The 25,582-nt window shown below is 43.7% G+C and overlaps 1 protein-coding gene across 3 annotated transcripts in view; it reads right to left on the bottom strand.

Annotated features, from left to right (window-relative positions):
- The window catches only part of KDM4A (lysine demethylase 4A), a 42,261-nt gene extending 27,734 nt beyond the window's left edge, over nt 1-14,527 (bottom strand). The window contains exons 1-9 of one of the 3 annotated variants that reach the window (XM_019643842.1): nt 14,403-14,527; nt 11,946-12,122; nt 10,891-11,066; nt 7,277-7,391; nt 5,860-6,053; nt 3,133-3,182; nt 2,268-2,371; nt 1,642-1,779; nt 703-947 (exon numbers count right to left, since the gene is read on the bottom strand). In XM_019643842.1, coding sequence (XP_019499387.1) covers nt 703-947; nt 1,642-1,779; nt 2,268-2,371; nt 3,133-3,182; nt 5,860-6,053; nt 7,277-7,391; nt 10,891-11,066; nt 11,946-12,083 — 1,160 coding nt within the window. In that variant the 5' untranslated portion in view covers nt 12,084-12,122; nt 14,403-14,527. Of the gene's footprint in view, nt 1-702; nt 948-1,641; nt 1,780-2,267; nt 2,372-3,132; nt 3,183-5,859; nt 6,054-7,276; nt 7,392-10,890; nt 11,067-11,945; nt 12,123-14,106; nt 14,173-14,402 lie in introns of those variants that run through there. The other 2 variants (XM_019643845.1, XM_019643844.1) reach the window with 2 other exon arrangements.
- Between the last annotated feature and the right edge of the window lie 11,055 nt (nt 14,528-25,582).

The following is a 25,582-nucleotide window of genomic DNA, read 5'->3' as shown; positions in this document are numbered from 1 at the left end:
CACATATACATCCACTTACACAAACACGTTCACACACAACCCCAAAACGAGTGGCCAGGGCCTGTCAGCCTGCTTCACACTTGGGTGCCACCTTATTTGTGGGACCTGAGACAAGGGACTTTAGCTCTGAGCCCGTTCCATCAAATGGGAAATAGGGATGTCACCACCCACCTCACAGACTTGAAGGGAGCTGAAGCAAAGGTATACAGAGCACCTGGGAGAGCGCCTGGCATAGAGCAGGTGCCCCGTACATGTCTCTTTCCTTCCCTACATGGAGCAGGGTAAGCGCTCCTCAGAGGACAGATTCTTTGGCTCCGACACAACAATACCAGCCAACTTCAAGACAACACTCCTTTGCTCTTGTCAGTCTCATTCCCACCACCATCCCCTCGTTTTTAAAAAAGCTCTCATATGAGAAAATGTGACTTTTATGGCTCAGAGGGAGCTGTGCCCTGGCATGTGTGTGACCCTCGCTCCAGCAGATTGCAGATCCACAACCGGTGCTATCATTCCTGGGTCACAGCCACAAGGAAGGCCTGACTACCTCACTCTGGGGGTTGTGAAGCCTTTACCAAGAAGAAAACTCCTTCAGCTGTGGCTCAAACACCTCACTTAGAAATAGCCTCTGAGAAATAGCAGGTTATGGGGGGCGGCCCAGAAAGCCCTCCCTCAAACAGCTGGGCCCAGAGGGCTGTGGGTCACCTTCTCTTCAGGTCGCCCTCCTCGCCATCCTCAACCCCTTCCATGTCCTCCTCTGGGCACTCCTCATTCGTGGCTCTCGGGGGCAGTTCACTCTCCTTAAGAAACTCGGCGGCTTCTGGCGTGGGCAGAGTATGGTCGATAATGGTGCTGTCCTTCCCAGCTTTCCAAAGTTTGTACCTTTCTGGCTGGAACTTCCTCACAAACACATCCATGGAGATCTTCACCATGTCCTTTCTACAGGAACACTGTCACAAGCAACCAGAAGGGCTCCAGGTGAGCACGCTTTACCTGCTTCCAGCTGATCCCATATCCCAGCTCCTCCCTTCAGGTGGAGAAACACACGAGACAGTTTAAAGCCAAACCGCCTAGGTTCACAGGCTGGAGGCATATTGTTCTTGCAGAGACTTCAAACATGGAGGGAGGCAGGGAAGAAAGGGTGGAAAAGGCATGGGGCTGGGTCCCCCGGGTACTAACAAGGACACATGGAGACCCGTTAGAGAAGCAGCTCTGCCCTTAGACCCTGGGGTGGTGGTCGCCCATGTGCCCTCTGGTATCTATCCAAGCCAAGACCATACAAGGGAGTCTACTCCTGGTCTAAGGTCCAGCCCTGCTGCTTCCCTCAAGTAAAATTAAACCCCTAAGAATTTCTCAACAGAGAAATCCCAGAGTGCAGAGTGGCGAAAGCAAGAAATAGCAATGTGTGGGGGCGTGGTTTCAATGCCCTATGGACGTAAGCATGGAAACCTCACTTTATACATCCCAAATCTGAACACGTTTTTAACAAACACAAGATGTTGGGAACCTTTGCACATTCCCAACCACACTGTTTCTGAATTTCAGAAGTTCAAGGCAAAGTTCTAATCAGCAGCCAGTGTACCTAACGGGAACCAGACGTTTTCAGTCGTGGTGTGAGAGAGAGAAGCAGCCCAGCAGACTCACCAGCACCGCCTGTTTACCATACTCAATCCACCGCCGGGTAGCAAAGTTGGTAGACTCCGCACAGTTGAAGCCGTGGTTAAAGCCAGCATGATAACCGTAAGGGAAAGTGATCATAAATTCTCCAGCTTCCTGAGTCACCTGAATGAGAGCAGACTTGAAGCAGCTGCATCAAACGGCAGAAGTCCACAGGACTGGAACTCTGAGCTCCAGCTCTGCCTCAACTTAACCAAACCACCAAGAATAAGTCATAAAACCTTGGTGTCTTGTGTAAAATGCAAAGCCCCAACGTCTCAGAGGCCATGACTACAGGAACCGTGTCTCCAAATGAACACTATTCACGGGGATTTGACCCTCCTCTGGGTCTGAGAAGGTATAGCAGCCCCACCTCTAATACCCCAAGATCTAAGTGTTGTTTTATAGGTTAGCTTTGGCCCTCACCTGGCACAGAGTGATAAACTATTGGGTCGTCAGCAAAGTCATGACGTATTTTTTCTATGTTTTTTGTTGCAAAAACGTGTCATGACTCTTCTGACAGCCCAATAGAATCAAGCTCCTCTGTGAAACACAGACAAGAAAGGGTGGTTTCCGTGTGAGCCTAAGGACTCCTGTATGTAAAATTAGCTCACCTTGTCAAAGGGAATTCCATATTTCTTCAGCATTAAAGGGGAAATCAAAGTCATCTTATGGCGAAGAAAAGCCTCACAGCTTTGAGCACTTCCTGGGAAAAAGCCTGTTTAATTGAAAATGGGCACAGGTTAACACACTGCTCCACACTAGCTCTGTAACCCTAGCGTCAACTGTCACTTTACACCTGGGCGTCTGGTCTGGACAATAAGGAGGATGAATCACCAGTGTGATCTCCATGGATCGTTCTAGCTTCAGGCCAATTCTAAGATTCTCCAGTGAGCCTCTGGGCTCACTTCCTTGAAGGCTATTACATGGGTAATCAAATTCTGTTCGGGGAATTGAGATGACTCAAGCAGCCTCTGTTCTTATAAAGAGCTCTGAAGCTATTTAGGACCTTTTTCCATTCACCAGTGTCCTAAGTCTTTTGTTAGTAACACATCTACAACAGAACAGATTACAAAAGCTCTCTTGAAATGGGCTTTCTGGAGGTATAAATCTATCAAGGTCCACATAAAGAATCAAATCATAAAATAATTCAATGTTGACTTTAACATTTGGGTTTCTGGCAGGAGAATCAGGCCCAATATGACTGGTTTATTATCACTGGTCAATTAAACCCATGCTTGATAAAAATGAGGCAAAAACCGTCTACGAAGGAATTACTAAGTCCCTTCCCAGGACAAAGTCGGGAAAGGCTCTGATTTCAGTTGCTCCGCTAAGATAACCAATCTAGCAGCCGGGCTCACCCCGCACCTGCGGGCCTGAGAAAGGACAGGTGAGAATCTGACCACAGAGAATGGATACATCAGAGCAGGGAGCTCAGCTCCTGGGAGGGCCTGACCAGCTATGGAGGAGACACAGTACCTTTGGCGAGGCGCTCCAGCCGCTTTCCGTGCTCAGGGGGAACCGAGTACCTGTAACCACATAAAAGTATTAGATGGTGAACAGAGGACAGTACAGGAGCTGGGGGGCTCGTTCACACTCTCAACACAGCTCAAAATATCGGATGTTTCAACTTCCCAACTACAAAAACTAGACAGGAATATGGAGAAATACTAGACTGTTTGAACAGGGGAGTGGAGAGCCCACAAAGATGTGCGAGTGAATTTCTTTCTTTTATATTCATTCATTAACAAGACATGTATTGACTATGACCATGAGCCAGGATTTAAGGTATGCACTCAGTGTTGCTCTCCTTTATAATGTTGTTAATAAAATGAAATAAAATAAAAGTGGAAGAAGGATGGCATTAAGTGCTTCTGGCAGAGCCTAAAAGGCCGAACTGAGATGACTATTTAAAACTTTTGCAAAACTGCTAAACTTTATATTCTGAAGTTCACAGTAAGTCTATTTTAACCTTTATAATCGAGTCTAAAGATTATTCCACAACCAAAAACTTCCCATTCCAAATAGCTTCATTATGAAACAAAACAGACAAGGAGTTGAGGAAAACGTCTGTCACCTAAAGGACTTTAGGATCCATTAAGCACCATGCACAGCAGTTGGAGGTCTTACTTCAGATGAGTTAAACAGCGTTAAGTAATAACTAGAAAACCTGCTCTCGACATGAGAATGGAAATCCAATTTCAGGGAACTTTGGAGTAAACATGGTGAAGACACAGAAACTACATTTACAGATTCTAGAAGTCCAGCCATCTAAGGAAGAAAATGGGACAGTAGAAGTGGGTAATCACAGACTCAAAAATATTTCCCCCCAAGATTAGAAACTGGAAAGTATTTCAAAGAAGAAAGGGAAACCTCTGGGAAAGAATGCGGCTGAACATGCTGGAAAAGGAAATTACGATTGATACAGTTCTCATGACTCCCCATAACCCAGCCCATGCTGTTCCCTCTTGTACACGACACCCAAACCACTATGAACTTCCTCTAGGGCCGGCCGAGCGGCGCGTTGGTTAAGAGCTGGCTTGGGATGCCAGAGGGCCCCGGGTTCGGATCCCACATATGAGGGCTAGTGACACTGCCCTCTACAGCTAAGAAGCTGAACAACAGCTCAGCCTGGAGCTGGGCTGCCATGAGTCGCCAGAGACGGTAGGTGGGTTGCCATGGGCTACCGTGTGTAGCCAGCAGCCGCTGTGAGCGGCCGTCCAGAAGCCAGTGACTAATCTGCCTCACCCAAGAAAAGTGCAATCATGGTGCCAACTTGGGCCAGTGAAGCAACGTCCACCACAACTAGACTGAAGAACAAAAGGACAGCAACTTGTCTGTTCCCCTTCCCCCAATTCCTCAATTAAAGAAAAAAAATCTTTTTTTTAAAAAAAAAAAGAGTTGGCTTGGGATGCCAGCTCTGAGCAACAGGGCCCCGGTTCGGATCCTACATGAGGGCCAGTGACACTGCCCTCTACAGCTAAGATGGTGCACAACAGCTCGACCTGGAGCTGGGCTGCCGTGAGTCGCCGACAACGGCGTAGGCTGCAGTGAGGCTGGCCAGCAGCTGGCGTGAACTTTCCTGAGCTGCTGTGAGCCGCTATACAGTGGCCAGCGAGCGACTGCCTCACCCGGGAAAAGCACAATGATACCAACATGGGCTAGTGAAGTGATGTTCTCCATAACTATAGACTGAAGAACAAAAAGGACAGGAACTTATCTGTTCCCCTCCCCCAATTCCCCAATAAAATCTTAAAAAAAAAAAAAAACTTCCTCTAGTTCACTAAAGACATCACGCTCTCTCTCAACTTAGGGTCTCTGCACATATTGTTCCAACCACCTAGACATACTTCCCTCACTCTCCCCTCTCCTGAACCCTCCATTATCATCCTATCCAGCTTCGTCTTCCTCATTTATTAGGTCTCAGCTTAACTGTCACCTCTTCCAGAAAGCCCTCTCTAATCCCCACCTCACCCCTCATGCACTCTTCCCATGTGGACCTACAGTACCCACTGTTTCCCATCAGAGCTTTTCTCACACCGTGTTACTGTTTTCTCACACTTTCTATATCCTGTCTGTGTGAGGGTAGATACCTCATCTGTCTTGTTCATTGCTGTTGCATGTAGCACCTCCACTAATCACTAAACGCTGAGACTGAGCACAGGGAGGGGACAACAAATCTTTGCCTCCCCAGTTAAAATGAGAACATCCTGGAGAGCAGGAAGCATTATGCTGAGTAGCCTTGCACTCCCTCTTGTGTTAAGCGCACACTGCTGCTCACCCAATATTTTTTCCATGAGGAAAAGAAAGCTTTCTATCATCTGAAGAAGTGACTCCAGCCTTGGAAGTCTGTCTCTAAGAAATGCCTCAGGCCTGTTCAGAAAGAGAAATTTAGAAAGCAGTGGGATAGCCTGAAATAGCCTCTGTGGCTCGCAGTCCCTCAGCCAACGTAAGCTTTCATACAATGGTATTAAGTGCCCTGCCCGCTCAAGCCTTGCTCCTCAAAAGGCGGCCTGAGCACCAGAGCTCCAACAGCATCTCGTCACTTGAAAGTCTGTTTAAAATGTAAAATGCCAGTCCCACCCCAGGCCTACTGAACCAGTCTGAATTTTCACAAGATCCGGAGGCATTTCCTAGGCACGTTAAGAGCTGAGAAGCACTGCTTCATCATGACAGGCCCCAATGCCAACTGCAGGCTGACTTTACCAGGACTTTGGTTCTCCGAAATGCAGGTAATTAATGCTGTATAGGTCCATGTCTTCAGTATGCCAGGCAAAGGACGTCTTCCACATGCCGAAATATAGGTAGGGGGTATTCACACCCTCAATGGTGATCCCACTCTCCTTTTCTACCAAGTCCAGGATTGTTTTCAGCCGGCCAATATTCCACTCATCGACATGCTGCAAAGGGAATGACAGTCCAGGGCAAGTTACATTGAATATAAACTGGAGGCTCTGAACCTACAAATCACAGATGAGCTGTCATCTCTAACAAAGATGGGGAATAATGTCAAAACAGCATGGACATGTAGATCCCTCACTCACTCACAGCCACCACTGGAACTGATGCCATTATACCTCTGAAGGGCAAGTGCCACTTGGCGAACAATGCTAATATATGAAAGATAAATAAGGAGGTGACAGCCACCTGTTCTAAACCCTAAGAGGAAGAGTTTGAACTGAAGCTAAAGAAACTCAGGTCAAAATAGGAAAAAACTCTTAAACCATAAAAAAATACAAAACACGAGAATTAACTATACCAATTTGTGACTTTTCTAGCCCCAATTTCCACTGGACAGGGTCTTTAGTAAAAAGTCTACAATGTCACCCAAATCCTGTACCTGAGTTGTAATGGTCAGCTAGGAGCCCACTTCCTACAGGCTGTTCTGGCTTACTTTTGTAGCTCCCCATCCCAGATCCTTATAGTCTTCTTCCTGCCATTTATGTCTCTAAGCTTCACTTACCACCACCCAAAAAAACTGTCATCAACAAACTTGGAATCTGCTTTTTAAACTATTTTCCAGTAATTTACAAAAACATTGAAATTAATCTGAGTGACAATACCTGAAACGCCCTACAGATTTTTTACTCATTCAAACCGGTCTCAAACATTCCTTTCTTGTGCTGTCTCTCAGGCTGTTCTGAATACCAAAAAGCGCGACATCCCAAGTCAGTGCAATTTGTTGAAACAGCTTCTGCTACAGAATCTCGTTTGAGGGTTCTAAAAATCTAAATAAGTTTCTCTTCTTAAATATATGCCCCTGTCATTAGATTAGTCAGTGATATTTCTTCTGCAGAAACTATACTGCATCTCCCCCAACAATTCATTTACTGAGATCCCACCCTTTCAAGAACTCATCAGCTACCACCCACAGACTATTCTAACAGCCCTTGCAAAGAATACCACATCATCCAATTCACATGTAGAGTGGGAGAAATAAAATTCAGTCACATGCAAAAATACCCACAATTAAGTGATCACAGCACATCAGCTGGTGGTAGATCATTCTTTTGTTCATCCACCCATTCAGCAAATAGCTTGTAGGGGCCTACTATGTGCTGGGCAGATAAAAATGCCATGACTCTACGAAGTTACAGAAATGCTGCACTCCTGTGGGTCTCACCTTTTCATAGAGAGTGCCGTTCACATCTGCACCATAGATTGGGGGATTAAATGTGAGATTTTTCCAGTATTTCCGTTCAAGCTCTTCAAATTCACTGTAGCGTGGGGTACAGTACCTTTCAAAAGTAAAAGATGCGTTAACCACTTACAAGGGGCTAAATTCACCAGGCATTATGAACACAAGACACATTTCCATTCCAGGGACAGCAAGACATTTCTAATGAATATGACATAACCTTGGCCTTCAAGGCTCCAACACAAAGGAACTCCCTGAGTATCTCTTCCATGAGCTCTGGGCTCAAGGACGGTAGCATACATGAAGATGTAAGCCTATCCTCCTTAAGAAATATGGTACCTTCAACTCTTTCAAGAGAATCCACTAAAACCACACCCTGCTAGAGTCAGGAATGGCCTGGCCACCCAGGAAGAAAAAAGGCTTACAAAGTTGTGAGACCCAAGAACCGTGAATCACTATATAGTCAACGCTTGAACAACACAGGTTTGAACTGCACAGGTCCACTTATGGATGGATTTTTTTTTTCCAGTAAATACTGTAAATGTATTTTCTCTTCATTATGATTTTCTTAATAACATTCTTTTCTCTAAATTACTTTATTGTAATACAGTATATAATACACATAACACACAAAATATGTGTTAATCGACTGTTTATGTTATCAGTAAGGTTTCCAATCAACAACAGGTTATTAGTAGTTAAGTTTTGGGGGAGTCCAAAGCTATATGCACATTTTCGACTTTACGAGGTGGGGGGGGGTCAGCGCCCCCTACTCCTGCATTGTTCAAGGGTCAACTGTATACCCACAGACAACCAAACCCCCCCCAGCCTGGGAAGAGCTAAGCCCTTACAGAGTATTCACTTTCCTGCACTAGTGTAAAGGAAGCGGCTCCAAAAGAGCTCATTTGTATTGTCACTGCTACGTTCTCAGCAGCCAACACAGCGGCTAACATTCAACAAATAATCGTGCCTAAAAACAAAATATTTTAATAAAAATATAAAATATTCCTAAAAATGTAAAAATAGGTTTTTGCATATGAAGTGTTCTATTTAGGGAAATATACACACACACACATATGTACGTATATACCATATTTTGCTGTGTACAAGGTGCTCCCATGTATATGAGTACTCACGGTTTTGGACTAAACTTTTCAGAGAAAAAAATCTTTCGTTTTAATTTTTTAATTCATATTTTTATTTGTTTAAATTTAGGTACTTTTTCTGTATTATAAAGGGATTTTAACATTTATTTATTTACTTATTACACTTTTAACTCATAAGCGTAAATAAAAGAATTAAAAACATTTATATAGATATGGAGTTAGTACTACCCATGTATAATGCGCATCCTTATTTTTCCCTCACAAATTTGGGCAAAAAAGTGTGCATTATACATGGCAAAATACGGTGTGTGTGTGTGTGTGTGTGTGTGTGTGTGTGTGTGTGTCTATTAAAATATCTATATTCTTTAGCTTACTAATCACACACTGATAATTTACTCCAAGAAAAAAAATTTTTTTTTTAAATTAAAACTAGAAACCTCTCATGCATGTGAGATCTCTAACGCATGTCTATGTATGTATATACGTATATATAGGGTTCCCATATATATGTATGTATTAAATTTGGTTATTTTCTGTTCTTAATCTGTCTCATGTCTATTTGATTGGAGCAGCCAAAAAAACCTTGAGGAGAGAGGAAAGCTGCTTCCTCCCCCCACCACACACCCCCCGCCGCGCCCCACCAAAAAAAAACACCAACAAACAGAAAACGTTTTAAATTAAAACCACTTAAAAATCATTATACAGCAATTTCAAAAAGAGTAATGTATAAATCTAATAGGTATTTGAAAATGCACATTATAACTAAAATGGCAAAAAATATCATGAATGGATAAAGAGCGGAAGCAAAGGCCAAAATGAAATGTGTGGGGATAATGGGATGAGCAATAAAAAAAATCTTACTTTAAATACTGCCTTACATTTTCATGTCAATGTAATGAATACTCAAGTTTAGAATTCTAAAGTTCATTTTGAAATATAAATAACTCTTCGACCTCCAACTGATCGGCTTTACAAATTTAGATTTTTACCTACTGGTTTTCTTAAAGCTAGCTGACTATGCAGGTAGCAATCAAAGATAAGAACTGGTTGTATTTCAGATGAAAAACCAAGACACAGAGCTGGTTAATTTCAGAAGAAAAGAGGTACTGTGAAAGAAGAAAAAGCCTACCATATGTTCACAAGACAAGCCCTGCACAGGAGGCTAAGGCCGGCCTCTGGTGGAGGCCTGTGTGAAATACAAGGCAGGTGTGCTTGGCCCCAGCGCACAGCTCATAAAGGATGACATAGCCTTTCATCTGCAGAGCACATCATGCTTCTTCAACATGCTATTACATAAATCCTCTCATTAGACAGCAGGTTGGCCAGCAAATAGATGTCTTCAAAGTTAAGCTGTCAATAAAACTGGAGGACCATATTTTGAATTCTGATAAGCCAAAGGAAAACGCAGAAATAGAAAGAGAGAGATCTGATGTGATAAGGCACCTTGAAGTCACACCCCAGAAGTGGGAAGGCTGGCAATCTACAGATCTCACTCTGGGCGCATGCACAGTGAAGGCACAACATGTCTGACTGACGGAAATCAAGACGTGTGTAGATCAAAAAGGCCAGAGGGAAAAAAGCAAGGAAAAGGGAAGACTCCCTTGTGGAAATTCAAAAGTGAGGAGGAGCGTGGGAAGGGAGAAGATCCAACGAAGAGGATTAAGAATGAGCAGTAAGAGCTGAGGAGGGAAGGACAAAATTCACTCGCTATACACCTGAGGTCAAATGAGAGCTAAATGTTAAAAACAGCAGAGAAAAACAACTGAAAACAGCAGGCCTAAATGAAGAAAGACATTTCTAACAGAGGCTAGAATGGACAGATGATGGAAGAACGGAGCGAGAGAAAACAGCAACCAGCTTGGTAGTTTCTTCACATGGTGATAATATCAAAATGGAACGGAGAGAGCAGCTCGATGGGGAGTGAGCATTTTGAGCATGACTAAAGACAGAAGTACCCAGGGGCCGGCTGAGTGGCTCAGTTGGTTAAGAGCTCGCTCAAGAGTTTGAGCTCTGAGCAACAGCAGTTCGAGTCCAGCCCTAGCTGAGCAGCCGCTGAGCTGCCAACAGGTAGCAGGATGGCTCAGCTAAAAAATAAAAATAAAAAAATATATATAAAGACAGAAGTACCCAGAAGGAAAAGATTAAACTACTAAAGCCACTTTTGGATAAGCAGGTGGTATCAATACATCTGGCAAAAGCTCCTTTTGAACCAACTCCAACTTTCTCCTTTGCAAATCTGCAACTTACCAGAGTCAGAAAATGACTCTGCTTTCGATGGCAAAACAATGGGATTGCTTTATGTAAGAATATGGATGAGTGACACAGAGCTGAGAAGAGGAAATGCTTCCATTAAAAAAAAAAAGGGAGACAGAAGCTCGAGCTGAGGAAACTGGTCTTCAGTAGGACAGTGGCAGCCTTGAAGACGGCTATGAGGATGAGATGTTAGGTGCTAGATACCATGACAGGTCAAGGGAGAAACATGTTTTCACTCACTTGTCGCTATTGGCTATCTTGCGGAACTCTCGAACAGTCATGGCTTTCTTCTGTATGTTGTACTGAGTAAAGAGGCCAGATTGCCCAGTCACCAGCTGCTGGATGGGGGCAGGAATGACCAGATCATCAATGTCATCATAGGATGCTCGAGGTCTCCACTCCTTTGGAGGAACAACCTGTAGGGAACACCAGAAACGAAGAGACAGATCAGAAACATGGCAAGTTGGTCAGCGTCCAGGAAGTGTGTAAGCTGCTATTCAACCTAACTATCAGTTTTACTAGAAAGTTACTTTGATTTAACCATGCTCACCCAAACACAGCAAGTTACACTGTCATGCTAACCCTGATCCAGTGGTGCTACCAACTAGCTGCCTAGTTGCCATGCCCTAAGGTAATACTGTTTCCCCGAAAATAATACCAGGTCTTACATTAATTTTTGCTCCAAAAGACCCATTTTATTCATTTATTCATGTGCAAAAATCTACATTTATTCAAATACAGTCATGTCTGGCTGACGATCTTAACTGGGGCGTATTTTGGGGTAGGGCTTATATTACGAGCACCCTGAAAATCTGCTAGGGCTTATTTTCCAGTTAGGTCTTATTTTTGCGGGAACACAGTACTTGTTCTCAGCCCCAGTATCATATCTGGGAACTAAAAGAAGAGGTTGAAGAGTAGACTCTCTCTAAATCTAACAGAAAGTCCACATGGGAAGCCAAATTACTATCAGTCCTAGCTGAGAGTGAAACGAGAACAAGAGAATTTGGATGGCACAAGCACTCAGTAACAGATAAAAAACACTCAAGCACTCGCTTCACAGCAGCTGGCCCTGAGACACTGGCTCTTTCCTTCCCTTTTAAAGATTCCAAGCTCTCCTCTTACCTAAAGAGATGCTTCAGATGTTAATGAAAGGAATTAACTTGCAAATAGGACAGCACACACTCAATTCAATCACCCTGCCTGGCTTTTAGTGAAACTCATTCCTCCAGCCTTCACATAGGAAGTCTTACTGCTGCCCTGTCACAAAAGCCATGCTGAACCAGCTCACTCCTCACCTTGGCCAGCCCAGCCCGATGGGCTCCTTGGGATTCTATGTAGGCAATGTATCGACTGAAGTTCCGGAACTCCTCCATAGTTGGATAAAAGGTCATTATCCGAGCACTGGGATTCAGGGTTTCAGATTCAGAAGCCATTTTCCCTCCTTTTTGAGGTCACTTTGGTAAGACAGGTATCTGAGGAAATACATTAAGAGCACAAAATTATATAAAATAGAATTAAAGGTAAATGCTGGGAATGTCAGTGCTGAAAACAGTAAAAGATGATGTAGGAATTCTCAAGAAGCATTATGACCTCATACCTGGAATCTGCCTCTAGATAAAATTATTTAAATGAGCTGGAAATACAGAGAGAAAAGGCTCCTAAAAGAACCTGATGTATCAAAACTACATGTATGCCAATCTTATTTAAATGGAGATACAGTTTCAAGCTAAAAAAAAAAAAAAAAGGGAAACTAATTATTGGTTGTTGGTCCTTATCTAACAATACAGCTGCCCTGCCCATATTTTACCCTTATCTTTTCAAGCTGCTCCCTTATTCACACCTTGCTAATTGCTTCTCAGAGTATTAAACATAATATACTACCAACCAGATTTTAAAAGCAACCTACAGGCTCCCTTCTCCAGCACAGCTTTAAAACAGAACTCTAGATTCCTAAGAAAAGTTATTTAGCTACAAGGTTACAAAGTTTAAGGTTAATAAGTACTCTGATATTAGTAGCATGAGCTATGATTTTTAAAACCCTAAAGTGAAATTGTTTTCACATCTAAACCAAAATGCAGTTTCAGCAGCACTTAATAAAGTCAAGCTAGAGACTACTAGTTCAATTGCACTATACCCAGAACTCAAAGGACAAAATTTAAACAAGCAATAAACTGGCAATACAGGGCAAACTTCACAACTGACTGGAGAAGGGGAAATAAATGCTTTGTTTTTAGATGAGGCCTCCAGCTAAGTGGGTACATTCCCATTACCAAGTACCACAATAGACTATTTTAAATAACTAAGAACCAAGCACACTAGCTAAAAGGATCAGTTTAGAAGCAAAGAAAGTCTCTTCCTCTAGGAAACTCTAGAACTCCCCCAATCTGGGCCCCAAAGCCATGGTAGTTCAGCAACAAGAGTACCCTTGAAAGCTGCAGAGTTCAGAAGGGAGGAAAACTGCCTCCAACCTACCAGCTATCTGGTAACAGATTGGGAAGACAGCATGGAGCAGAACTGTCTTAGGTAAGAGAGAAAACAGGCCTCCACCACCACCCACATCTCTCAGGCTTCCATTTCACCAAAAATAAGGTGTGTTCCTGGCCAAGCACTTTTCACGCACCTCAGCACACCTTTGCATGGTATATTGTTATTCCTGTTTTACATATCAGGAAATTTGCCCACAGTCCTGCAATGCATCCCTGGTGCTGCTTCCATTATTCTATGCTGCCTACATCATAATCTCCAATTAGACTAAGCCCTTTGCAAGGGCAGATTCAAGTGTAGAGGAACGTGAAGTTTATTCAATTTTGAAGACACTCTTTTTAAAAAAGAATGCAAAATATCTTACTTTTTCAAATTTTACCAAAAGATTCAATCATGCGAAAACAATGTTACTGCCTGTGCCCAGCGTTAGGGCCCATCGCCTCTGGCTTTATTCATCTTTGTATGCCTAGAACAATGCCAGGCACAGAGTAGGCACTCGTTAACTGTTGAATTACTGATTTCCTCGCCCTCACCTCAGTTGCTCATTCCCTTTCTTCAACCCTAGAATTCCCTTCCCCCAATCTATTCTCTGGGGAAAGCTCCTGTTCCCTGCCACCTTCCTTCTCCCATCCAGCAACAAAGCCTAGTGGTTTAAGAGCACCGGCTTCGGACTCAAAACAACTCTGAATACAGATCTGCCATTTATTAGCTGTGTGACCTTGGCTGTATCGGTTGCCAGAACCTCAGTTTCTCCACCTGTAAGTTGGGGATCCCAACCTCCTTGCTGGCAGGATTGCTATGATTAACTCAGATGATGCAAGCGAAACGCTAAGCACTAGGCCCGGTACTTAACCACCCAATAAAGGTAGCTATTGTTAACCACTTCAAATTCTTTTCCCCTCCCCTCGCAGCCGCTCCCGCGGGTATCGCTCCCAAGGCAGCCCCCCAGCTCCCAAAGTCCCCGAACCTCACCACACAGAGGTCCGGCCCCTCCCGGCCCCGCCGCCTAGGCGAGTGGGGCCCGGCCGCAGGAAGAAAATAAGGCCAGTAGACCCGCCCCCTTTCCCGATGTCCATTGGCCATAAGTAATTGGAAAGGACCAATCTGAGGACCCATTTTAGAAGCTCCTGCTTCCATTGGCTGAGAACTGTGCCCATCACTCACGGTGGCACCCCCCCACACACACACACCCCTCCCCCACCGGAGCTCACGATCGAGGCCACAGCAGCAACAAACTTAAAAGGATTCCGAAACCCTTTGGTTCTCACCTAAAGCCCACCGTTCTGGCAGGGCTGAGCCCAGCTCCTGCTGTTGCCACTAGCGGATCTTACAGCTTTCCCATCTGGCGAAGGACAAAGCTCCGCCTCCTCTAAAGTCGGCCTCTGCGCAGCCGCACATTGCTCCATAGAGTCAACCAATCCGAGGGCCGATATAAACCTTTAAGCAACCAATGAGCACGCGCTGCAGCCGCCCCAAAGTCTGGGCATATCAATATGCTCAGCCTATGAGCGCCGACTCGGGCTGTTGCCAGGAGGAAACGCTGTACCACTCGGGACCGCGGCCACTGAGCATCTCCGCTGAATCGCGAAGCTGACCAATCATAGGCGGGCTTCTGGCCGCCCATAGCTAATCAGTATAGAAAGAGGCGAGTGCCTAGAAATGGGAATGGTCCGGTAGGGTAAGGACGATGAGATTATCGTAGGATGCTTCTAATGAAAGGGTGGGACAGAACCTTTTTGGGGTGAGTAGGACACTTGCCTAAGATAGAAGTGCGCTGGGGACCCTTAGGGGCAGCTTCCGAGGTCACGGAGTTCCTGATAAGGTGACCAACTTGTCTTAGTTTACTTGGGACTGTCTCGGTTTTTAAAACTGAGAACCCCCTTACTCGCCGGCAAACCGGACATTTCTTGAAGGGAGCAGTTCTTGAATGGGAAGGAGCTCTGCGGGTCATTAGGACAGGTCCTGAGGGGAGATGTCCTTAGAGCCATTAAAAAGCTGTTCCTCAGTGAGCGAGGATTTGGGGGTCATTAGGAGCAGCTCTTGGGGAGGAGATCCTGGCAGTCATTAGGCGCACTTCGCAGGGGGAGGGGGAGAGGAGATGGTTCCTAGAAGAAGTCATTAGCGGTTCCCGACAGGTAGTGAGCCGCCGTAATTAAGAAGCTCCCAGGTTGTTAAGGGTGATGGGGAAGGAGAAGTACAGAACACTCAGGTCAAATAGAAAAACAGGATAACCACAACCAGAGTCATAAAAAATGTACAGAGTTACCCATAGATGAGTAATGCTATTGGAAACAGATGGAGTTGGATTTGGGTTCTAAACCAGTGCTCCTCTGAACCTGGGATTTCCCATCAATAAAATGGAAAAAATAATACTTGTTATGTAGATGAGAGTTACTATAGGTTGGAAAAAAGGATGTTTTACACACAATGGTATTGCGTTGGACCAATCACCATATGTCTCCTGGGGCTGGGCACATGTTTCCCCCTCCTCCCCTTAAAAAGCAGTTATGTTTCAAAAAAAAGCCAAGGGAATGACCCTTGGGTAGGCAACCAACAGCCTTTCACAATTCTAAAGTTTTTCTCTTTGACCTAGTAAGGTAATAGATTATGTTGGGTAGCTCACAAAATTGCGGAGTCTGAAGAATCCAACTTGGAGGATACATAATTAGGGAAGTCACCCCAAATCATGCCACAGAATTCATCCCCACTGTCCTTGCTGTTGGCACCAAGCACGAGGCGTTGCAGCTCACCTCACCAATTCCACTGTCCTGGGTATGGATACAGATACTAGCACTGCTGTCACTACCGACTACTCTCTGAATTTGATCTCGTTACATTTCCTACTGCTGCCAAAGAGTATTTCCCAAGATTGCTGGTACTTTGTACCACTGGCTTTCAGTTGGTGTGTGCACATGATAGGTGGAACCTAGATCAAATTCTCCTGACATCCTCTGATTTCTCTGACCAGTTTATCTCAGTCACCCTTTTAAGCTCATCTTTCCATTCCCACTTTTTAAATGTTGGTATTCAAAGCAAAACTAATCTCTGGTGAAAGAAGTCAAAGTTGTGGTTACCTTTGGGTAGGGGACAGGGAATGATGGGGGGCCAGGGCGGCATAAATAATTCTTCTGGGGTGTTGGTCATGTCCTATGTCTTAATCTGGATGGTGGTTATTACACTGGTGTGTTCACATTGTAAAAATTCTTTGAGCATATAAATTGTGCATAACATTTGATGTGTTTGGTACCTTAATTTTTAAAATTAAATTACAAAATTAATATTTTTAATTTTTTTTAAATGTTAATGTCCTCATTGCTGTGTGTTCTTTGTCCTCTCATTCCACAAACTCGCCTTAAGTATTTCTGGTTTCACAACACACTAGCAGTGTGACTTAGGGCAAGTTACCTAGTTTCTCCAATCATCAGTTATCTAATAACTAAAACTGGAACAGTACTTTCCTTTCTTGGTTGTGAGACTTGAATGAGATAATACAGGTGTAGCACTCTGAAGTTGAATTCGCATGTAGTAAGTGCTTACTAAATGTTAGATGCACAGATGGATGACAATGATGATGATGATGGTAATGATACAAAGCACTTAGCATAAACCCTGAAGCAAAAGTTCAATACACTTTCACTCTGAGGCGTCCCTCATACATGCACACTGATGACACCCATTATATACTCCAGCACAATCGTCTCCCCTGAGTTCAGATTCATATATCCTCCTAAGTCTGGATCCTTCCCTTTGGGTGTCCTACTAGTACCTAAAACCCACATGCCTAATAAAAAACTAATCTCTGCCCCACAAATGAACTCCCCCTCCTAGGTTTCCTATCTCAGTGGAGCAGCCATCCACCCAATCACTTAAGCCAGAAACCAGTATGCAACTAGGGACTCCCTCACGGGTCCATTACCTCACCCTGTACGAAGTTCCACCAAGTTAAGTGTTTTACAAGGGCATGTTTTGTTTACATGCCCATCTTCCTCCACTAGACAAAAATCTCTCAAGAGTTATCATGTCGGTCTTACTGGTAGTCTCATTTAGAAAGGTGTTCCAGTGCCAGAAATAGTACCCTAGCAATAGTGGCTTGCACAAACATAAAATTATTTTTCTCATGTCATAAGAAGTCTAAAGTGGGGGAGCCTTTATTGGCATGGGCTCAGTGTTCAACAAGGCACCACAGACAGTCTCCTTCCATCTTTCTCCATCATACTTCACAACCTGGGAGTGGCCCTCACGTGGGCACCTCATGGTTGTAGGGTGATTGCTGCAGCTCCAGACATCCTGTCCACATTCGTGGAGATGAGGAAAAAAAGGACCATGTCAGCAGCACCTGTTCCTCCTACCAGACCCCAGCTAGAAGTCTCCCAGAATCTGTCCCCTGTCAGTAGTGAGTGGAACAGTCCGTTCCCTGCCCTCATGGTGTTTACCATCTAGTGAGGGAGACAGACATGAAACAAATGCTCAAGCAAATAAATAAAATCACAAAAGTTGTGCTTGCAATGAAGGAAAAAAATGGGAGAAGAACTTTTAGCAGGTGATAGGATTTGGAGGTAAAACCCTGTCATTATGGCATAAAGTTCATGCCATGCTCCTAGCTCAAGGATTCTTTCTTGGAGCTTCACTTTATCCAGCACCCAGCACAATGTCCAGCACCTAGTAAGCATCACATCAGTGATAATAGTGGCAATGTTAGCTTTAAAAGTTGACTACAGGGCCAGACAAGTGGCTCAGTTGTTAAGAGCGCAAGCTCTGAACAACAAGGTCGCCGGTTTGATTTCCACATGGGCCAGTGAGCTACGCCCAAGCTGAGCTGCTGCTGAGCTGCAATAGGTGGCAGGATGGCTCAGCTGGTGAGAGCATGTGCTCCTAACAACAAGGTTTCCGGTTCAACTCCCACATGGGATGGTGGGCTACACCCACCTGCAACTAAGATTGAACACAGCACCCTGAGCTGAGCGGCTGTGAGCTGCTGACGGGCGGCCGGATGGCGACTGGACTTGGAGCTGAGCTAGCTGTGCCCTCCACAACTAATATTGAAGGACAACTTGGCTGTTCCCCTCCCCCAATTCCCCAATAAAATCTTTAAAAAAAAACATATTAGAGAAATAAAATTATTTTTTTTAAAAGCTGACATTTACTGAGCCCTTACTATGTTCCAAACACTATGCTAAATGCTTTATATACACAAAAGTTGTCATTAACATTTTTCTTTCTATTTAACAATTTGATTGGTCTAATTTACATACCATAAAATCTGCCCATTTTAAGGCTATAATGTAATGATTTTTAATAAATTTATGAAATCCTGCAACCATCACCCAATCCAGTTTTAGAACACTTCCATCACCTCAATAAAATCTGCCACCTCAATAAGATCTCTGGTACCCAATTACGATCACTCTGTCCACATTCCCAGCCCCAGGCAACCATTCATCCATTCATCTACTTTCTGTCTATATAGATATACCTTTTCTGGACATTTCATATAAATAGAGCTATACAGTAAGTACTCTTTTTGTGTCTGGCTATTTTCACTTAGCATAATTTTGTTGCGATTCATCCATGTTGTAGCATACATCGGTATTTCATTTCTTTTTAATGTTGGATAGTATACTATTGTATTGATTGACATTTGGGATGTTTCCGCTTTTTGCCTATTATAAATAGGACTTCTATCAACATTTATGTGCAAGTCTTTTTGTGTTAACATCTGTTTTCATTTCTCTTGGGTGGATAATTAGGAGTGGAATTTTTATTGTACAGTAATTTATGTTTATCTTTTTAAGAAGCTGCCAAACTGTTTTTTCAAAGTGGCTATACCATTTTACATTTCCACCAGCAATGTACAAGGGTTCCCTTTTCTCCATATCTTTGCCAACATTTGTTATTGTCTGTCTTTCTGATTATAGCCATTCTAATGGGTGTGAAGTATCTCATTGGGGTTTTAATTTGCATTTCCCTAATGATTAATGATAACAAACATCTTTTTAGATGCTTATTAGCCATTCATATATCTCCTTTGGTGAAATGTCTATTCAAATCTTTTGTAAACTTTTTAATTTGGTTGTTTGTCTTAATATTGAATTGTAAGAGTCCTTTATATATTCTGGATACAAGTCCTTTATCAGATATAGGCTTTGTAAATATTTTCTCTCATTCTGTGACTTGTCTGTTCATTGTAATAGTGTCTTTTGAAGTGCAGTTTTTAATTTTGCTGAAGTCCAACTTATCAGTTTCTTTCTTTTATGCATTTTGTCTTTGGTGCACTGACATTAACATTTGCATAGTTCTGCTGTGCCTCCAACATCCGTATATCCAGAATCCAGCAATTCCCTCCACCTCCACCCCCACCCCCTAGTCCAAGCCACCAACATCTGTAGCCTAATGAGTCTAATTCTCCCTGCTTCTGCCCTTGGCCCTGGCAATCTCCTCAACACAGCAGAGTGATTCTTTAATACTAGAAGCCAGATCATGTTACTCCTCTTAAAACCATCAAATGACTTCCATCTCATTCTGGATAAAAGCCAAGTCCTTATAATGGCCTACAATCTTCCCCCACCCCCATCCCTGTCAAAACCCCCTCCCCCCAACCATCCAGTTCCCTGTGCCCCCATGTCTGAATGGCTTGCTCCCCCACCTCCTTCAGGGCCTTGCTGACATGTCACCTCCTCGGTGAAGCCTCCCCGGATCACCATTATATGCTTTATTTTTCTGTTGTTTCACTCTCCCCATTAGAATGTCTTCTCCATGAGGCCAGGATGCTGTGTTTTGTTCACTGCTGCCCTCACCACTTAGGACAGCCCTAGCTCTTTGTATGAGCTCAGTAAATATTTGTTGCGTGAATGAATGATATTCCTTAATTTCATCCTCGCAATAAACTTTTGAAGAAGGCATCATACTCCATTTTATAGCTGAGGAACCTGGGATGCAAGGAGGTTAAGTAAACTTGAAATGAACACTGAACCTGAGGAGATTTGTTGAATAAATGAATGATGAACTGAATGAGTAAATGAACAGGAAGGATTGTGTTTATACACTAATGATGCTTTTGGTCTTCACCTCTGGGTCAGTCACATTCCAACCCCTGCCTGGGGGCACTAGCTCCTGAAACATATTTTTTTCTCTGGAGCTTTGAGAGGCTCTGGGCCAAGGGCCTGACACATGAGCTGCCCAGAAAAAAACCCTGATCCCTAAGCACCAGGAATGTATTGACACAGCCTGACCTGCCCAGCCTGGTTCACTGGGGAGGCTTCTGCAGCCAGGTCAGTTCATGTAAACAGAAAGAGAATTCAGCCTTAATTCAGTCTTACAGACAAGGTCAGCTGGAAAGACCAGGGACTTCTAGCCTACAAAATGCAAAAATACAAAAATAAAAATGCTTAGAGGCAGACATACACATACACAGAAATACACTTTAGATTCCTGTTTAACACAAACATAGTATTTCTTTCTAGCTCAGATTTCCTCTCCCACTCTGGGAAGGATGACTCAGTGTAACAGGCAAAGGTGCAAAAAGCCTTGGTCAGCAGCAGCAAGTGCCCATGGGCCACTTCTACGTCACATTCAATCCTTTCTCCTTAGCTTCCTGTTTGGGTTTGTTGTTCTGATGAAGTTTTGTTTTGTTTTGATCTCAGCCACCCAAATATCTTCATCTCAAGGTTAAATCCCATCCATTCTTCCAGACTTGACCCAATGCTACCCATTTGTGCATTCTTTTAAGGATTTTAAAATTAGCACCTATTTTGTGCTGACTCTGGGCATACGGAGATGAAGGCAACTCTAACTCTCCACTTGGACAATTAGAGACACCTCAAACTCAACAAAACATTTGGTTCTCCCCTAAATCTGCTCCTCCCTCAGTGTTCCCCACCTCAGTAAAGCCACCAGTATTTATCCAGGGGTCCAGTCATTCTAGATGCTTCTTTCTTGCAGCCCACATCCAAGCCAATTGGCCTTACTTTCAAAGCTATACCCTAAATTCTACTCTTCTTACCTCCCCTGTCCCTACCATCCCACTCCAAAGCCACAGCATCTTTTGCCTGGACCACCGTAACCATGGTTCCTCCAATCTGTTCTCCAAACAGCAGCTAGAATGACCTTTCTAAAAAGCAAATTTTTGAAAAAAAACATTTCAAAAGCTTTCTGGGCCCTCACTGTGTATCCTAAGTCCTTGCCCTGACCTACCCAGCCCCTGCCCACTCTCCACCCCATCCTGCCCCATTCTTCCTTTGCTCTCCGGGCTCCAGCCATGCTGGCCTTCATTCTGTTTTTCTAAAAAGAGCTGTTCTCTCCGGCCTCTGAGCATTTACTAAAGACTACCTCCTCGCAGAAGCCTCTTTAACTCCCAAGCTAGTGGAGGTCCTGCTGTCTCGTGCTACCCTCGCTACATTAGGCACTTTTCCTGCAGAGCATCTATGAGTTTCTAATTATATGTGTGTGTAAGATTTCAGGGACTAATGTATTTCCCACAGACTAAGCCTCTAAGGGAGGGGACTTTGGTTTTCTGCTACTGAATCCCGTTGCCCTGTACAATGTCTGGTTCATAGCAAGTGCTCAATAAACATTCCTGGAATATTGTTTGTGGAAAGAATGGATAAATGAAGCCATACGGATTGCAGTTTGTATAGCAGTTAAGCATTCAGGCGCTGGAGTCACACAGATCCAGGTTCAAATCTAGGTTCTGCTCCCTTACTAGCTGTGTGACTTAGGGTGAGTTGTTTGACCTCTCTGAATCTTAGTCTTCAGCTGCAAATGGAGATAATAATACAAGCTACTATTCAGGGCTGTTGGGGGAATTAAATTTTAACAATGCAAGTAGAATGAGTGTCACATTTAAGTGCTTAGTAATGCTAGCAGGTATTATTATGGCACATAATAGGCATATAACATGCTTGTTGGATTTAAATTTATAGGAACTCAGATCGGAGTAACTGCAGAGAATGCCTTGAAAATATGCCAGAGAAGCTGGAAAGGGCCATCCCTGGAAAGGAGTCTGGGACACAAAGTCTTTGGGGGGTGGTGGTGGGGGGTGGATCGAGGAGCACCTCAGTTTTGGGTTCAAAACTTCCTCCCCTCAACCCCCAGTTCAAAGTTCATTCTAGGTCCTGGGTGACCCTTATTTTTTATTGGGGAATTGGGGGATGGGAACAGCGCTGGGGAATCAGGGGAAGGGGAACAGACAAGATGCTGTCGTTTTTTGTTCTTCAGTCTAGTTGTGGAGGGCGCTGCCTCACTGGCCCAAGTTGGCACCATCATTGCGCTCCTCCCAGGCGAGGCAGATCAGTCGTCGGCTTCTGGACAGCCGCTCACGGCAGCTGCTGGCCGCTCCCGCTGGCTGCTGGCTACACACGGTAGCCCATGGCAACGCACTGCAGCAGGGGCTGCAGCCTACGCCATCGCCGCGACTCTCGGCAGCCCAGCTCCAGGTTGAGCTGTTGTTCAGCATCTCAGCTGTAGAGGGCAGTGTCACTGGCCCTCATATGTGGGATCCGAACTGGGGCCCTCTGGCATCCCAAGCCAGCCCTCAACCAACGCGCCACTCGGCTGGCCCAACCCTTATTTTTAAAATATTGTTGCTTGGTAAGTCTCCATTTGAACCATTCCTAATTGGTGTGGGGGGTGGGGAGGAAAAGCCGCTCATCAGGGAGAGAGGGTGGTTTGGTGTGGTGGACACAGGTCTCTTAGTTGAGGTGGTTGGGGGACAGGAAGTCCCTCTCTGAGCTGACCAGGGTATGTGCTCAGGGTGGAAGCAAACGGCAGGGCCTCCTTAGAGGAGATGGGAGTAGAGTATCTGAGGATTGAGTGTTCTGGCAGCCCCAGCCACAATTCCTCCTGACAGTCAGATTTACTTCTTGCCGCAGGGACAGGGCAATCACCTCCTCTTTGATCCACTTAGCAAGACATTTACTGAGTCCCTACTTTGGGCCAGACTAGGCTCAGAGGTAAGCCATGGCCCTTATCTTCAATAAGTTCACAGTCCAGTGGAGGAGACAGAAAAATCAAACCATAATTATAATGTCAATTTGCATTTCATTTCTGCACTGCAGACTGGATAATTTCTTTGGTATTTTTTTTCCTATTTTAGGAAATGAACAGCCGAAGAAGCAAGAATAATAATTTCAGCACAGTGCTATGGTTACTGGACCAACAACACAGCTGGAAGGGAGGCTGTCTAGTGGAGTGTAGTGGGAGGAAGGGGCTAAGATGGGATTCCCAGAGGACTTGGTTTTGAATGAGGTGCACCAGGAAGGGCGCCCAGGCATGTGCAACCACGGCACAGCTGCTTTTCTACCATTGACACATTCTTACGAACCAAGTACATATCAGAGGTAGCAAACTAGAAAACGCATTTAAATAGGGAGCAGCGCCACCTGGAAAATCATTGCGGACATTTTGGCGCACATCCTTGCCAGCGCTTCTCTAGTTCTCATACTCATACAAATGCCTTCAAGAACTGTCAAAATATAAAGTCTGATTCAGTAGGTCTGGGGTGAGGTCTGCTATTGTTTCTAAAATGCTTCCAGTTGATGCAAACAGTGATGGTCTCCAAATTAACTTGAGCAAGGTTGTGTTCAATATGTGAGTGTGTGTATATTTTGGGATGTTTCCAACTTTTCAGTACTATGAATGATGCTGCCGTGAATCTTTGCCCATAGATTTTTAAAATATTTGTCCAATCGTTTCCTGTACATAAATTCCTAAAGGTGTATCACTGGGTCAAAGGTAAAGCATATATAAGGCTTTTGATAGACATTGCAATTTTTCCTCCAAAAGGGTAGAACCAGCACAGATCCTTTCTAGCAGTACAAGTGCCCAATTCCCCACACCAGTATCACACATAACTTTTGCCAATTTGATAACAATAGTACCGGATCATTTTTTTTCAATGTGCATTTCTTTGATTAGTAGAGAGGCTGAGTATCTTCCATATTTTCATATCTTCTTCTGTAAATTGCCTATGTGTGTCCATGCCCATTTTTCTATTAGGGTGTTTACTTTTGTTCTTACTGATTTGAAAGAAACTTTATCAATTGGGTAGTTAACCCACTGCTTGCTACAAATGTTCAGTGTGGTGATGCTTAAGGCAAGTATTTAGATAAGGCTGGGTTCTAAAGGAGAAAGCATTCAAGGAGAGATGGGCCAAGTGCTGTGGAAGAGCATGATGGGCTTCAAGTTCCAGGCTGTTATCCTGCGGGTGCTGAGAGGCTGTGCTTAGCATCCTCCTTGCATTGCAGCTCTCATTCTAGAAACTCAGGTGGCTGCACACGTCAGGCAATGTGTCCTCCCTCCTAGCTGGGCTGGATGAGCACAGCTTACTTTGACCCCAAGACTTCCTCGATTCCAACCGGCTTTTCTTTATGTTAACACCCATTCTTAAGATATGTTATTGTCAATTTTATCGAGGTCTATTAACATCTGTAACCAAAATTGAGGGAGAATTTTCCAAAAATAATCTAATGTCCATTTGGAAGAAAAACAGGGGACTATCACTCATTAATTTTGAAAAACAAAAATCAATGATGTGGGGACTAGCTGTGTCAGGTAATAAAACAAAGCCACAAAAATTAAATGAGTAGTTCTGGCTTAGACAAGACAGGCAGATGAGTGAAAACAGACTGGAGGCCCAGAAGTAGACTCTGTCTTTATAATAACTTATGTGGTAAAAAAGGAGGCATTACAAATCAATACAGGGAGGAAGGTGATCTACTAAATAATTTGGAGGAAATAAAAAACCAATGTAGACAGTCACATTAACTGTACAGTTAAATATTTTTTTAAAATAAGAATCCCAAAAGATAGTAAGCAGATGGAACCAAATTGATGGAGAAATCAGAACTGAGGAAGCCACAGCCCAAGATGCCTGAGTCAGGGGTTGTTTTTCTCCAGAGAAGTCTGCACAGGTTTTAAGCTCTGAGTCTACAAATAAAAAAATCAAAGTGGGCATCAGGGCAAACATCGGGGTAATTAGATAAAGAAACCCACTAGCAAAGCCTCCTCCTTCAACAACGGGTTAATACAGAATCAGATAAAATATTTTTAACAGCTTCTGGGGAAATTTTTGGTTTTTTTATAGATGCCCGTACCAGGCAAAATTAAAACTGAAAGTACGTGTAAAGGAAAGATATTTCCAGACCTACAAGAATCAGAAAGTTTGGAATCCTATGTGAAAAAATATCACAAGGGAGAACTCAACCACAGTAAAGGACTAACATGCAGGACGAGAAACAGCGGCAGTTGAGTGCAATCCAGAAATGAAAAGAATGGAGAAAAAATTAGACTTATTTGAAACTGATGCTTGAAAGATTTTTCATAAACATGCAATTAAAATGCTGTTCATTGGTTTTCAATTTTTAGAAAGAAAACTTAATTATAGTAATAGAACAGAAAGTATTAGCAACCTTGACAATGTGAAATAACAAAAAAATTGTAGTTGGAGGAGGGC

The sequence above is a fragment of the Hipposideros armiger genome, unplaced genomic scaffold, assembly GCF_001890085.2.
Source record: "Hipposideros armiger isolate ML-2016 unplaced genomic scaffold, ASM189008v1 scaffold_82, whole genome shotgun sequence".
NCBI lineage: Eukaryota > Metazoa > Chordata > Mammalia > Chiroptera > Hipposideridae > Hipposideros > Hipposideros armiger.
Note: the sequence above shows the minus strand (reverse complement) of the source record. Positions and strands in the feature narration are given on the sequence as shown.